Source organism: Aplidium turbinatum, chromosome 7, assembly GCF_918807975.1.
Source record: "Aplidium turbinatum chromosome 7, kaAplTurb1.1, whole genome shotgun sequence".
Classification (NCBI taxonomy): Eukaryota; Metazoa; Chordata; class Ascidiacea; order Aplousobranchia; family Polyclinidae; genus Aplidium; species Aplidium turbinatum.
Window position 1 is genome coordinate 30,726,391 of NC_137478.1, and position 14,659 is coordinate 30,741,049.

At 37.2% G+C, this 14,659-nt stretch overlaps 1 protein-coding gene across 3 annotated transcripts in view; it reads left to right on the plus strand.

The window, feature by feature from the left end:
- Positions 1-9,905: 9,905 nt before the first annotated feature.
- LOC145774016 (homeobox protein Meis1-like) overlaps positions 9,906-14,659 on the plus strand; it is a 39,999-nt gene continuing 35,245 nt past the window's right edge. Inside the window, exons 1-2 of one of the 3 annotated variants that reach the window (XM_082585146.1) lie at positions 9,906-10,033; positions 12,224-12,513. In XM_082585146.1, coding sequence (XP_082441272.1) covers positions 9,983-10,033; positions 12,224-12,513 — 341 coding nt within the window. In that variant the 5' untranslated portion in view covers positions 9,906-9,982. Of the gene's footprint in view, positions 10,034-11,796; positions 11,907-12,223; positions 12,514-14,659 lie in introns of those variants that run through there. The other 2 variants (XM_082585147.1, XM_082585148.1) reach the window with 2 other exon arrangements.

Below are 14,659 nucleotides of genomic sequence, written 5' to 3' on the forward strand. Positions count from 1 at the left end.
TTGATATCCATACACCGAAAAAAACAAACAATTCAGGCAAAACTTTTTCAACCTGTTTAAAAAGGAGATTAGGCTTTATCTGTTTTAAAAAAAAGTTTCACTACAAAATAACCAGAAAGGCTCTTAATCAAAAATTTGAACAAGTTGCACTATGAAAAAAGTAAGTAAAAAGAAATCATGCTAAAAATATATCTAGTTTGTTTATATTTGAATAAGATGCTGAAGAAGCTCTGTCTTTACGGTGGCGAAAGCTTCATCAATTAATTCTAAAAGTTTTTTTAATTACTTGACAGCCTATGCGCAATCGTTCAGTTGTCCCCTAAATGAAGGATCCTTGTGTGATTTTTATAATAATAAATAAAACTGAGGAAGTAGAAAAGAGGTCGAAATGTATCAGCGTCTGTTGGAGGTTAGGCAAGAAGCAGGCTCATAACACAAACAAGAATGCAGTTCTCAATGTATTGATAGATTTGCTTTTCATACACATCTTCACACGATTGACTGGAGTGACATGTGTTCAAGAATCGTTGATGTGTTAAGCTTCAGCGGATTGGACTTGTAAATCCTATATTTATGAACAGCTTGTTATAGAGTTTGTGGTAGACATAGCACTTGACTTATTAATGACTTTTGAAGGACAACTGCCATTCTGTTTGTCTCAGTGAATGATATATTCAAAGGGTGCTTGTGATATCACAATCTAGTTGACTGCACCGCCCATCGTATTGACTGCATCATAAAATACGGTGCACGTCCAAACTATAGAAAGTATGCAATTGATTGAGTTTCACTTTTAGCAGCATGATCGTTGCTTACGATCATGCTGCTAAAAGTGAAACTCAATCAATTGCATAACCTCCGACTGAGCCACGAAACCCTCGCTTCATCAAAGAAAATGATGAGAATCATTAAAAAGTTTGGCCGCACCCGTGCTCAAAGCTATTGAAAGTAGTTTTAAGCATTTCTTTCTTTTTTTTTAGTTCAATATAAACTCAATATTATAGTTATCATGTGTCTGCATGGTTAATACTTTACTATCAATGTTCTTTGTGTTCAATGCCCATGAACTCCAAGGAGTATCTAACAAATTTCAAGTTGCCATACCCAATATGTAGCCTACGTACCTACTGCACTGATAAGCGCTTGACACCGACACAGTATGCCACCGTCTGCAGTTATATATCACACAGTCAGCACCTGCTTAAGGTCACAAGGTTACTCACAGAGCTGATATTTGTTTTTCTTCTTCTTGCGTTTGAGGCCGCCGCAGGTCACTTTGCTATATCCAGGCGCAGCAGCCAATGGATTGTGTGTTCATCGAGTGTTGTTAGGTTCACATATCTATCTTTGGATCGGTGTACAGAACATTGGTAGAGAATGTGGTATGCAGTCTGAAAATCTGAGCCACTTACACAAGATGTGGAGTCGGCGACGCCCCATTGGAAAATGTTGTTATGGAAACGACCCACCCCAGTTCGCAAGCAATTGAGCTTCACCCATTCCTCCCGAGCAAGTTCTGTTCCTGGTGAAACATTGATATTGGGAAGGACCGTGAATTGAGCTGATCTTGCAACTTCTTTCCATTCACTATTCCAAACTTTGGAAATGTGGAAGTTGGAGTTTCAAATAGCTACAGCATGGTAGGAAAAAGGGCGTCGTGATTTCAAATGATTGAGCGTTTGGGGGTGCGATTTTAGGACCATTTGGTTGAGGAGGTGATCATCCCTTGACATAGCTTGTAAAGCCAGCCTATGTACGTGATTTACCCTACGCAGTCTAGATAGGGAAATGCCTGATAGTACCTGTAGCAAGTCAGTGGAAGTTAGAAGCAGGCAACTGGTGATTATTCTTATGGTGGTGTTGAGGGCAGTGTGAAGTTTGCTAGTTGATCTTGGTTAATTCATTATGTTGACACCCGCCCCCATTAGGTCTGTCTCTGCAGACAGGCGTGGACACGTCAGCCATCTTTACATTTGCATCATCTGCCGTCCAACAAATTGCTTCTTTCAGCCGTGCACAGGTGGGGATGTAAGTGATATCATCCTCTTCCTGCAAGCATCGGGTTAAAAACAGATCACAGGAGCAGTGGTGTATTTAGGTGTAAGCAAATGATCCAGTCGCCTAGGGCCTTCTGTTAAGGACCCCCTAGTCAGTTTACGCACTTATGTTAATGAATTAAACCTACTCTATCTTCATAAAATGTCCTTTTCAGCTTGTTGAGTAGAGTAGCCTACGTAGTTGCAATGTTAAATTATTGAACTCATACCTTGGTTTCAAAGGCAGCTTTTTATGTTTAAACAAATTTATCAACCAAGTGATGAGACACTATCATAGAATTTAACGATAACACGAAATCATCGATTTTCGAAAAGAGCTCCTCCTGATAGTCTTTGCGTCGGGCCCCCCAAACGTAAATCCATCAGTGTATAGGACCCAGATCCTGTAATCATTATTTGTACCATGTTCAGTCCAACAAAATGACACGAAAATGAGGCGAAACTCTAATCGAATGATGAAACCAAAGGTTACTAATGGCCAACAAATCTAAAGATGTATAAAACATGCCTAAGGCTGAAGAAGCTAAAATTAAAACTTGTTTAGATTTTACTTCGCAGAACCACTTAAATCGCAATCAAAATCTAGGCGTAATTTTCTTAATAAAGTGCATTGGTAGTAGGGATGACAGGGGGGCAGGGGGTACTTTAAACCTGGACCCAGGATGATTTTGGGGTCCCTAAATTTTCCAAGGGGTGGGTCAACTTGAAGAAACAACCTCGTATTGTTTGTGAGCAGGCCACCTAATGAAGTGGAACGTCTGTGTGTCTTGGATGGGGAAACAAAAGACTGGCTGCTCTTTAGTAGCCTTCCAGTGTAGACCGAGAACATCGTGAATCTGGGGTGGTAAAAAGATAGACCCTCGGTCCCAGAGGTTCACACGACGACAACCTAGTGCATTTTTCATTAAAGTGTCTTTGTAATTTGGGACCCGATGATCCATCTCATTGCTACCGAGCCCAAATTATCCTTTCAACAGCCATGTGCATTGGTACCGGCCCATATTATCCTTTCAACAGCCATGTGCATTGGTACCGGCCCATATTATCCTTTTAACAGCCATGTGCATTGGTACCGGCCCAAATTATTTTTTCAACAGCATGTGCATTGGTACCGGCCCAAATTATCATTTCAACAGCCATGTGCATGGTACCGGCCCAAACTATCTTTTCAACAGCCATGTGCATTGGTACCGGCCCAAATTATCTTTTCAACAGCCATGTGCATTGGTACCGGCCCAAATTATCTTTTCAACAGCCATGTGCATTGGTACCGGCCCGAATTGTCCTTTCAACAGCCATGTGCATTGATACCGGCCCGAATTGTCCTTTCAACAGCCATGTGCATTGGTACCGGCCCAAATTATCTTTTCAACAGCCATGTGCATTGGTACCGGCCCATATTATCCTTTCAACAGCCATGTGCATTGGTACCGGCCGAAATTATCTTTTCAACAGCCATGTGCATTGGTACCTTTCATGAAACGTTGGAAAAGTAGTGCAATTTAAAATATACCTTTGCATCTTTGCAAAAATGCATCATTGCATCTTTGCAGATCACTGATCATCACAACCGGACTACACTTCAAGTAAAACTAATTTTTTATTTTTGAAATCAAGTCTTAAATAAACATTCAATGTACATTGCATTTAACTAATAAATTATTCATAGTCAAAAAGTGTGAAATTTTGAAACTGCCCCAAGTCTCATTTTGATGCGTGTTGTAACAGCATTAGAAAAACAGTTTTCACAGCGAATCAACCTTATTGTAGAAAAAGCGTCAAAGTCTATTTTTCGTTTGCAAATGCTTCTAAATTCTAAGAAAACCAAATGTTCTGTTTCATGGGAAGTTTTGAGTACTTTTTGTCTGAGCTCAAAAAGTTGAAAAAACTTAATTTTCTGACTTAAAACACTTTAGAAATTGCACTTTAGTTTCTTTCCCTTTTGTCTCATCCGTCATTTTTTTCCTTTCGTTAATCCTCACCGATGGGTGACGCTATCGCTTCAATGAACATGCTGACGTCAGCACATTTCATGATCGAGTGTTAATGAATGCAGCCATGATAGAACACCGGTATTCTTTCAGCGTGATGAATGTTTATCATTTCCAGGTGTTCCTGAACAGCAACTATCAGGGTGCTAGATAATCATTATTCGTTGATTAATTTCATAGAGGACGACTTTGGTTCAATGAAAAATTTATCAATTATTCTTGCTGAATGGGTTGCTTGGCAGAAGACTAATTTGTCTAATTAATAGGTTATTGTGAAATTTGATGAAAAACGATGCATTTGTTTCCCAGTAAGCAATTCCCGGCCATTGAGGACTTCAGATGAAAAATAGGCAATCTAGCTTGATAATAATGGAACAAAAGTGATTCCACTTTAACAGGGTCACTTTTTCCTATTCGGATCTATTTGAATAAGCTGATAGAAGCGGTCTATAATGGTTATGGCTCAAAATACTTGATAAATTTTAATTGAGCCGATGATGGCTGCTCCAGGCGAGTTAAATGGTTATGTATGGATAATGATATTTATTATTATAGGGGAAATTCACGGCACCTTCTGATTTCTGGGATTTTTGTGTGATTCGTTCGAAATGAAAAGAAATTACAGAACTTGGGCTTTGAACTCAAAACCATGCTGATGCGTAAACGAAAACATTATTTTGAAATTTCAAAGTTTTCGAGTAGGCCTACCCTGACAGTTTGTCAGTCGTTTTTTTACATTGATTCAAAGTCAAATTCAATATCGTCGTCAACAATGTCACGACATTGAATAAATGTAAAAAAGACTAAAGTGTTGTTTTTTTTATCATTGTTGTTGTTGTTGTGGGTAAAATTACTTTCGCTGAGCAATGTACAACTTTGTTAAATCCGCGAGATACTGTAATCGTTGTTTCATCAAACGTTGTATCTCGTCTTCTTACACAAGGAAAGCGAAATTAAAGAGAGCGTTAGACTCTTTGGCTCACACTGCCGCTGCTTTTGTAATTAATTAGTTATAATTAACCTCACATCGAAATCCCTAGTCGTTCTTAGAGTTCCTTCCTATATTATTGCTCATATAATCATTCCTAGAACAGACTAGGTAGGAAGTGTCACTCTGGCTTTCAATTTGTCGCCAGCGATCTAGTCACCTAGGCAACTGAAAATAAAAATCTGAAAATTGAGGAAGTATAAAGCAGCAAGGGTGTTTTAAAGACTTAAGGCACAGGTAGAATCTTTTAAATTGTGAGCTGCAATGCATGGCTTGTTGAACAGGTTTAGAAGCAAATAACCTTTTTATTTATGTATCAGGTCTGTTTGAAACAAAAAGAATTGCGAACATTTGTCATTTTGAAGAAAATTTTTAAGCTTCTTTTTGAATGAAGTTTCTTTCTTAAACAATTTTGATTCTTTTTGTCAAATCACATTGGTTCTTAAATCAAACCTTTATCATGTCTGCTTGTTGCATTTGAAACTTAGCCGATAAACCGCTTGTGTTGCTGAGATTAGAGGATTCTTTGGCGTTGTTAAAGAAGCATATGTTTTTAAGCAAAGCAGAAACGTGCATTCAATTAATCAACTTTTGTATTGCAGCTGTCAATCATTTCCTTTCCTTATGCGTATTGAATAAAAGCAGAGTCGTATCAACAGCGGACTTCGCAAAACTTGTATAACACTCGGAGGTTTCATATTTCAGAGGATTCTAGTCAGAAAACAAAACCCAACCAACGAAGAAGGATGCCAGATTGTTTGCAAATATCTTTTCACCCTTTCCGCTTTCTCGCTCAGCGTTATCAAGCTGGAGGTCTGGTCTTATGACGATCTTTGACAATACAAACAACAATCGTAGGCTACTGTACAAGGACTTGCGGTTAGAACTTAGAAGTAACATTGAATATTATGTCTCTTATTTAAATGCAAAAAAGCTTCAGTCGTAAAAACACAGCAGATTTACATTGAAGAGCCTTGTATTGAAATGACTTGACAGTTTGGAATTTTGCCATGTTTTACTAAAGTGAATGCTTGCTTCTGATGGCATAGCTAAGTGTCTTCTCAACTTAAGAGATTATTCCCAAGCTTTTTGTAACGTGTGAAAAGTGAAAACGAATGACCGAATGCTGTCCATGACATGAATTCATTTGCTTTTAATGCATAAACAAGAATGTAAAAAAACATTTTAACTGTCCCTCATTTAAAACCGAGAGGTCACCTTCGTAGCTGTTCATTTTCACCAATCTGAAGAAAGAACTTGTTAAGTGTTTGTTACGTCATAAAGCTTATTTTAAACGTAAACTTCCATACAAGGACGAAAGTGTGACACTTTGGCAACTGCGACCTTGTTTAAAGCGGCAGTCTTCTTCTTTAATTTCCGTGTTAATCATTAGAAGGACTTCTTGGTTTTTTCAGTGACCACGAAATAAAACACGAAGTGGCAGGCTTGTGTGATACATGAAAGCCGCTTGAAATTGAATAGGTATTTTATTGAGCAAAACAGAAACATCTTTTCAAAGGTGCACAATTTTTTTCAGCAGAGGTGAAAAAAGATATAAAGACTTTAATTTTTGTTTATTTATTTGTATCAGACAAGATTGTCCATATTATAATAATGAACTGACTATCGCAATGTATTGTTATTAAGCAGCAAATTTTGTTTTGATAACACTTTTCACTGCGCTACATGACAAACATGTTTGTGCAAGGTCAGTTGCAGCTACCGATGATTGTAATTACAAAAATGAAGCTGGTCAAAAGAAGAGATAGAATTGGATAATCAGTTTGCAGGAAAAGGTAGTAGCTTAACATTGCTTTTTGTGGCAAGCATTCCATTTCAATGAGTTTGTGAACGATGCAGCAGCATTGCAGGTTTTTAGTGACTTTTCTCACCAAAGAAATATGTTGCTAGCTCGTGTTGCGTTTTTCTGGCCCTTCTGTTTTTTTGTATGCAGCATTTGTGTTTGCTCTTGCATTTGAAAGCTAATGCATTTAATAAATCAGTGTGGATATTTAAAAAAATCAATACTGCAATGTTTCATGGTTGATGACAGTTTTTAAAAATCCATACAAATTCGTACGTAGAACCAAGGATCGAGTCTATCCAAATCAAATTTCTATTTAAAAATTTCACTACACAAAAGAAAACCTAAAGTTCGGAACAGTTGGCTTCTGCCTGCAGTTAGTAATGTGTTTTTAGGCATTATTTTTTCGTTTAAATAACAAAAATGGTGAAGTCGTGCAATTTTCGCAGTGTGTACAGCTAGAAGCGCTGGAGAGGTTGGTTTTTCTTTTTCCTACAATCTTAAACTAAGTTAGTAGATTATAATTTTTTGCGCTGAATAAATATAGTTTCTTAAATACGCGTGTTTTAACTTTTAAGATACATATGACCCAATAACTAACATGCCAATTTAACACATTTTTAATTCTCCGTCTTTTTTGGTAGCTCTAATCCACTACAAGTTGCAATGCTGTTCACTTCAAATAGTCATTATGATCGTTATTATGTCACAAACCAAGATTGAAGACGAAATCACAGTTGAGTTGACCTATGGTTTATTGGGGATAAAATGTGCTTTCAATTTCGTGATTGCAATCCCCATGCATTATGAAATCAACCAAATATATGCACTCAAAGGTGTTAGCAAGTCGATTAGAGATATTCATACGAGATGATCACATTCATTAACTTTGCTGGTGCATCAAAGATCGAATCATTGCATTTCTTATAATCTCTTAAAAGTCAATGCTGATTTTCTTTTAACATTTTTACTCGATATCCTGAATGCGCCCTTACTGGCTCCCTTTAGCACGCTTGTTGCCCTTACAGATAGATGTATCATACTATCATTGCTGTGACTAGCTTTTCTTGCTCGTAAAATGTGTCACCTTTAAATGTCCCCGCCTTCTAATGCAATTAATAGCTGGTTTGACGTAGACCAGGCTATATGAGAGTTGCTGCACATTTTGTGATAATCGTTGTTTATTATTGTTATTCTTCAAACTCAATCTTTTCCTACAAGAGATTGTTCATGTATTTACATTTCAACCTTTGTTAGTGCAACAATGGTCCAGTTGGTTTTTTGCATAAGTGTCACGTTTTGCAAAGGCTTTTCTGCAGAGGCAGTACACCATCAGTCAATTATATGGACTGTGACGTAGAAAAACTTGTTAAATTAAGTCCTTCAAAGATACAGGGTCTGGCACTGTTCTAACGCCAAGCCAGTGCATTTGAGGCAATGTCTGTGGTTTGATCTTACGGATTCGATTGCCAAACATGTATGCTGACTTACGTTGAAAACAAAATGTCTGACTTTTAACTAGGCACAAGAAACGTAGCTTTTTCTTGGGCCAACGTTTTTATCAAAGACCGACAACGTGAAAAAAAACTACTGCATTTGTCTTTTCCTGCTCGAAAAAACGAATCAGCATTGCAGTTGAGAAATTGAGGTTTAATGGGCTTAATTTTGCATCGGTATCTCTTTGTCATGTGCCATAGCCTGAAATAGTATTTTTTAATTTATTTTACGTTTGTGAAAATACCAGTAAGTTTTGCTGACCAAAAAGTTATTATCTCGTTTGATGAGGCATAACCTGTCCTACTGCACATAAAAAAATGTGTTTAATTTTAACTATTTATCTGTCAATATAAGAGTGGGTGTGCACTGTACAGTAGGAAATTCTGACCACAGTTAAGCAGATTCATTGCATTCACCAAATGACGGTTGTATGATGCGTAAAGTCAAGAAGTAAATTTATTTTGTTAGTCAAATCTCATTAATGCAATTTTCATAGAGCTAGAGAGGTAACTTTTTAAAGGATCAGCAAACGAAACTAACTAACATGGCGGCATGTAGCATGCTAAAATAGTTGCAAACGTTTTCGGCTATAGGCCTACATCAGTGCTCTCGCTACTGCAACAAACACATCTATCGGGGTCAAAGGTGACATGACCAGGGCCGTTGAGACGACAACTGAACCCCTTTGCCCATGGGCTGTATCCAAGGGGGTGATTACCCCCCACTCATTGGAGTGGTTGGAATGACTAAGACGAGTTGAAAGTTGTTGTTGAAATGACTATGACGATTTTAGCCCACTGTCCAAAAATTACCCCCCTCCGAATTCTAAAAGTGGATAGAGCCGCTGCCTGTGCCAATGAGATCTTTGGGGCCCAAATCAAGACACTTGAAAAACACACTACACACTGCGGTGGGATGGCGCAGCGGATAAGGCGCTCGCTTTTCAATCATGCAAACCTGGTTGGACTCCCGGCTTATGCTGGTTGTTGAAAAACACCGCTCATTACTCAGGGTGTAATAAATTGGGTGGGCGTCGTTGCTGAAGGAAAGGCGGCCGAGGCCCCCTAAAACCCTCCCGGGCCAGGGTCTAAAAGTACCCCTTGATCTCCACTTGTCAACGCCACTACACGTGACTATATGCTCACTTAGAAAGTGAAGAAGTGTCAGATGCTAAAATTTGTTTTTTATATTTTTCCTTCAACTGAAGAGAAATTTTAGACAATGTCGTTATTTTAGATTAAGCTAGCAGCAGGAAACTCAATTAAGTTACCAGACTGGATTGGAAAATTTCTTAACTTTCTGAGTCTTGAAGGTTGTTTGAAGATAATTAATCTTTGTTTAAGTTTTGCTTGATTTCACTTAGTCATTTTGTTGAAGCAAAAGAACTGTAGGAATTTCGCTCTTACAAGTTAGAAACCACCAAATTTTGCGTAAGCAAATTGTTTTGTAACGCTTGCCAGTTATAAGCACATTATAAGATACCACCCAAGAACACTGGCCAATAAATCACTGAGAGTGAGAAGGATTGAGTCTGGTTTTTCAATTAACGCTGCTTTTGTCTCACACGCAGGGAATGCGTAGGCTTGCTGGTTGACAGGTAATTTTGAAATTTACTACTTGATGGTTGCTGAAATAATTAGATTGAATGATAAGAACTGCCCAAGAAAGAAAACTATTGCGGATGGAAACTGCTGGGGTAAGTAGTTTCAGCAGATAAATTTTATATTTTTCTGACGCTTGCTCACATTAAAAGTCTGATAACTATTGTCAATTTACTAAAGTTTCTTCGCTGTTGGTATTTTCTTTGCAGTACGGATTGATTGTTTTTATTGTATGTTATTTATCTGAAGATGTGCATTTGTTATGGGACACGAAACGTGATAAAGCAGTAAAACAATGTGTATGTTGATGTCTTTTCATTTAATTTCTCCAATGAGCAGTTACTGCTGGAAAAGCAACCAACGCTTCTTTAATGTATGTCACGCTTCATTAAATTCTACTTCTGCTTGCAATCGTGCTTATGACGTCATACAACGTTAGCACGCCATTCTGCGCAAAACTTTGTGGGCAAAACCACTCGAAAAATTGGAGTAAACAATTAACTTCTTCCGACAGAGTTTTTGGGTTAAGTGGGGTTAGTGGGTCACTAAATGTTATGTACTGCATGTAGTTTAAAGCGGTAGCTATCTACTGCATTAAGAACAGATTTTAAAACCTTACGATGTTCTGTCTTGTCTGGCTTAATCTTACTTTAGATTAGTTAGGGTTAAACTGATGTGCTACGAGGTTAAATGCTTTTGATGAGAGAAAAATTTTGCTTATGATAAGTTTAGTTTGCAAGTGCAGAATGTGACGAAACAGTCAGATTACGCGATTTAAAGCACGATTCGATGGTGTTAATACAGCATTGTTTATGTTAAAATGTCTCACAACGGCTTTATCAGGTAATGACTACCTTGGAGCTGGATTAAACGCGCCAAGCAGTCGCGATCGCGCGAGTCCTGAACGCTGGAAAACAGAGAGTGTTTAGACGTTGAAACAATGTCACAAGTTACTTTTTCGACAAAAAAAAGTAACCTTGCTTTGCCATTCAAAAGCCAGTTTCAACCAAGAAACTTTCGCTAAGCCGAAAGTATTTTTTTTTCGCGTGATTTGTTTTAAAGATTAAAAAAGTAATTGAATTACAGCACACCAAGAAATGTTGCCATTGATCTGCAAAATTAGAAAAGGCATGTAAGCCTATTTGCTGACTGGTTTTGTGGCAACTGCATTTCTGAGATTTTTGTCAACAATCACAATGACTACAAAATTATCACTTTTTATTTCTTAACGCTATGTCGCCCTTTAGCGGCAAAATTGATGATTGTTTTCTTTGTAAATCAGAGGGTGGCTTGCCGTTGTCAATTCAGCTTGCAAAATTTATGTTTCAAGAAAAAAAGGTGCCAAATAGCAGATCATTATGATGTACGCACGCATATGTGCGAACCTCACTTGAGCACTTATCCGATTTGTAACGAAGCGAACCCAAGCTGATGCCTTTTTCCTTTCTTGTCAATCGTTTGAATGTCTGAAGGTACGAAATCATTCATTCAAAGCTGATTGTGACAAGACGGAAAGATTGAGCCTGTAGCTATGAACGCGATATCTTCTGTTCAGTGCCACTTTTTATTTAGAACCAAGACAAATATTAGCAGAGTTGATTTAATGTAAATAGTCACACTTAACAATGCAGTTAGTTGTGACATGCAATCTTATTTTTCAGCTTTGCGCAAGACAGTGATCAACATTGTGTGGTTACAATAATGATCGTTTGGCATCAATTACATTTGCATCATGTCACAAAGCCCTTATTAAACAGCGTTCTCGCGTCTTCACAACTTATTCAAAGTCTAGTTTGTAACCTACTCAAATAACTTAGCCTTCCAGTTTTTGATCAAGGATGATGCTTTATATTTCAGAATTAGTGTTGTAAATAGGTTTTGAGTTATTGTGTCACAAGTGACAGTGTTTCAAGATAATCTTGACAGCTTTGATTGAGCTAGTTTTATGAAATGGCTGCTGCCACTTGTGTAAGTGATATAGCAAATTTAGATTAATGCTGTTTAATGCTATCTCGCATGTCATCAAGTTTCACTCGCAAAGATATTTTATTTTATAATTCTTGGTCATTGAAAGTAAACTTGTGATGTAGAGCTGAGGCTGTAGAAAGATATACTGGATTTTAGAACTAGTCTGAACATCATTAATGGTCAACAAAGAAACAATTTAAATAACATGATGAGTTCTATTGGTGCAAATAAGCTAAACTATCATTAAGTGACATGATGTATAAAGTGACAATCTGCTTTTATTAAAAGAAATAATTTTGTATTTTATGATTTTAAAGCAGTACGACGATTCCATGTCCCATTTTGGAGGGATGAGTGAATTACGAGACATGAGTGGAGGGACATCGGGTTCTGGTGCAATTTTCGACGAGGATTTAGGCCGTTCAATCCCGCCAATGAACCATCTATCGCACGGTCCTTCTTCAATGCCGCATTTCAGCAATGCATCCGCCACACCTCATGCCATCCACGGCTTAAGTGGAAATCAAACAACCACATCAACTGTAGATGAAAGAATTAATGAACCAGAAAGAATGATCCAGAAGAGAGACAAAGATGCAATATATTCGTAAGTGTAACTTTAGCGTTTAAATATTACGTTGGAAATCCGTTTAACAAAATACTATTTTTTAATTATATTTTGGTATATTGTTTTGGAAAAAATTGTAATTGCTACGTCTACACCACAAAAAATTAGCTTGAGGTTCATATATTGCAGCAAGACTCGTTTTTTTGGGTGTGATTACGGCGGGTATTGTCAGCCCTGTGCATTTTCGCGGCTTCGCGCTAAATTATTAATGTTTGCGTCGGTCGTAGCCAGAAAATATGCTGGGTCCTGAAATAATAATGTATGCATTAGTGTAGCCATTGCCGAGAAAGAAAATATATTTTTAGACTTTATATCTTAGAAAACAAAATGGCGTGCAACCCAATACGTGTATCTCGCGTTGTTTGCACTTGATTTTCATACACACAAAGCAAAATGGCTGAGCTGTTTATGCGAGTTAATGTTTACAGTAACTTCTTGCAAATACTAGGTTAGTTTTGCCCATTTGATCCATATTGTAAGATTTGTGTATCGTTTTACCATTCACCAAACGAGTAGATTTTTCTGAATGGAAGGATTAAGACATTGTAAAAGCCTTTTCCTTTCCTAGCATTTAAATTTCGTTTGAATGCAAGTGAGTGCGAAATATTCGAAACGATGCCAAAACTAACGGAGCATTAAATATCTTTAGTCGTTAACAATTATAAAATTTTCTCTTCATTTTGCCCATAATCAGTGTTGGTGCACTATCAAGTAATGAAATATATCGAACAGATTTTTCTGACGAAATGAATGTGAAATTGTTGAATATTGAGTGAGGCTGTTGTTAATTGTTTTCTTTTCTTCTTGGCACTGCTTTACGGCTTTACTTTATTATACAGTAGCCCAATGAAAACTATATTAACTGCCGTTAAACCCTAACATGAAAAAATAGCTTGATTCTGGCTCTAGCTGTTTAAAATTTTGCTTTATTCTCAGTCCCTGGTTCAATTTCACTTCGCTGTTTTGTGATGCATTTGTTGAATGTTTGCAAAAGTAAAATCGAATTTGTGGTTTTGAAAGTTCAACGTTTTCACCTACATGGCACCATAGACATATTCGGAAACAATGAGCAATTACCTTTTATGAGACAAGTTGTAACAAGCAGCACTTTTGACACTGGGTACGAGGGGTCTTTTTGGTTGATTTAGGGGTTCATAACCTTTCCAAGAGACCCGAATACTTGAGGAAACCACTGCGTATTCTTTAGATGTTGTAGTAGTGTTCTTTTAGAGTATCTTGATTTAGGGCCCGAGGATTTCATTAGTACCGGGCCAAAATTATCCTCTCAACGGCCCTGCTGACAAGATTGCGCTTTGGGTGCAAAGAGCGCCTGCATCTTTTGTACTAATGGAAATATGCGATGAATAATTGGACAGTGTGCTAAAAACACAACACGTCCCACATATGTCAGAAAATATTCCTTGAGACTAATATGATTTCCATCGATACTGCATGAAACGAGCATGTAAACAAGAATTGTAAAGCTTGAGCAAAACACAGTAAAATTTTACATTGAAGATTTCTAATGAAATTTCAAAACAGAAGATGACAATTCGGGTGTTTGGGTTTGTTCATTATTAAACTTTCACTGGAACGTAGGCAAAACTCAAAACTAATAAATTATAATAATAAAGTAACCACAAATGAAATCAACACATTCTCTGTGGTGTTCTTTGCGGTGTTCGTCGTTGGCTTCAGATGATGAATTAAAAAATAAATTTCATTGCACAAGTTTATTCCAATGTCCTACTTTGCATATTTGAAGCGCAATCACGTCTTTACAGCACTTGTTAGACGTAATATAACGTAAGTTTAATGACTTTTTAGATATTATATTATAAACGAATTTCTTTTTCTAGCAACATAGCCAATGATGACCTTACGGTAATAGAGAACGATTGAATATTTTGGACTATATACATTGATAATTAAAAATTGATCTGATTTTTTAATATCTTCCCTGATGTTGAGGTGCATAATTTATATTATTTAGCTTACAGCGTAGGAGCAAAAGTTCGAAGAGTATTCTCGTTTACGTCTGTTTATCATTTGAAGATAGCAAAACCAAACATAGTTTGTCATATTGAAATATTTATCAGCTTATGTTTTCCACTCAAACTGTTTT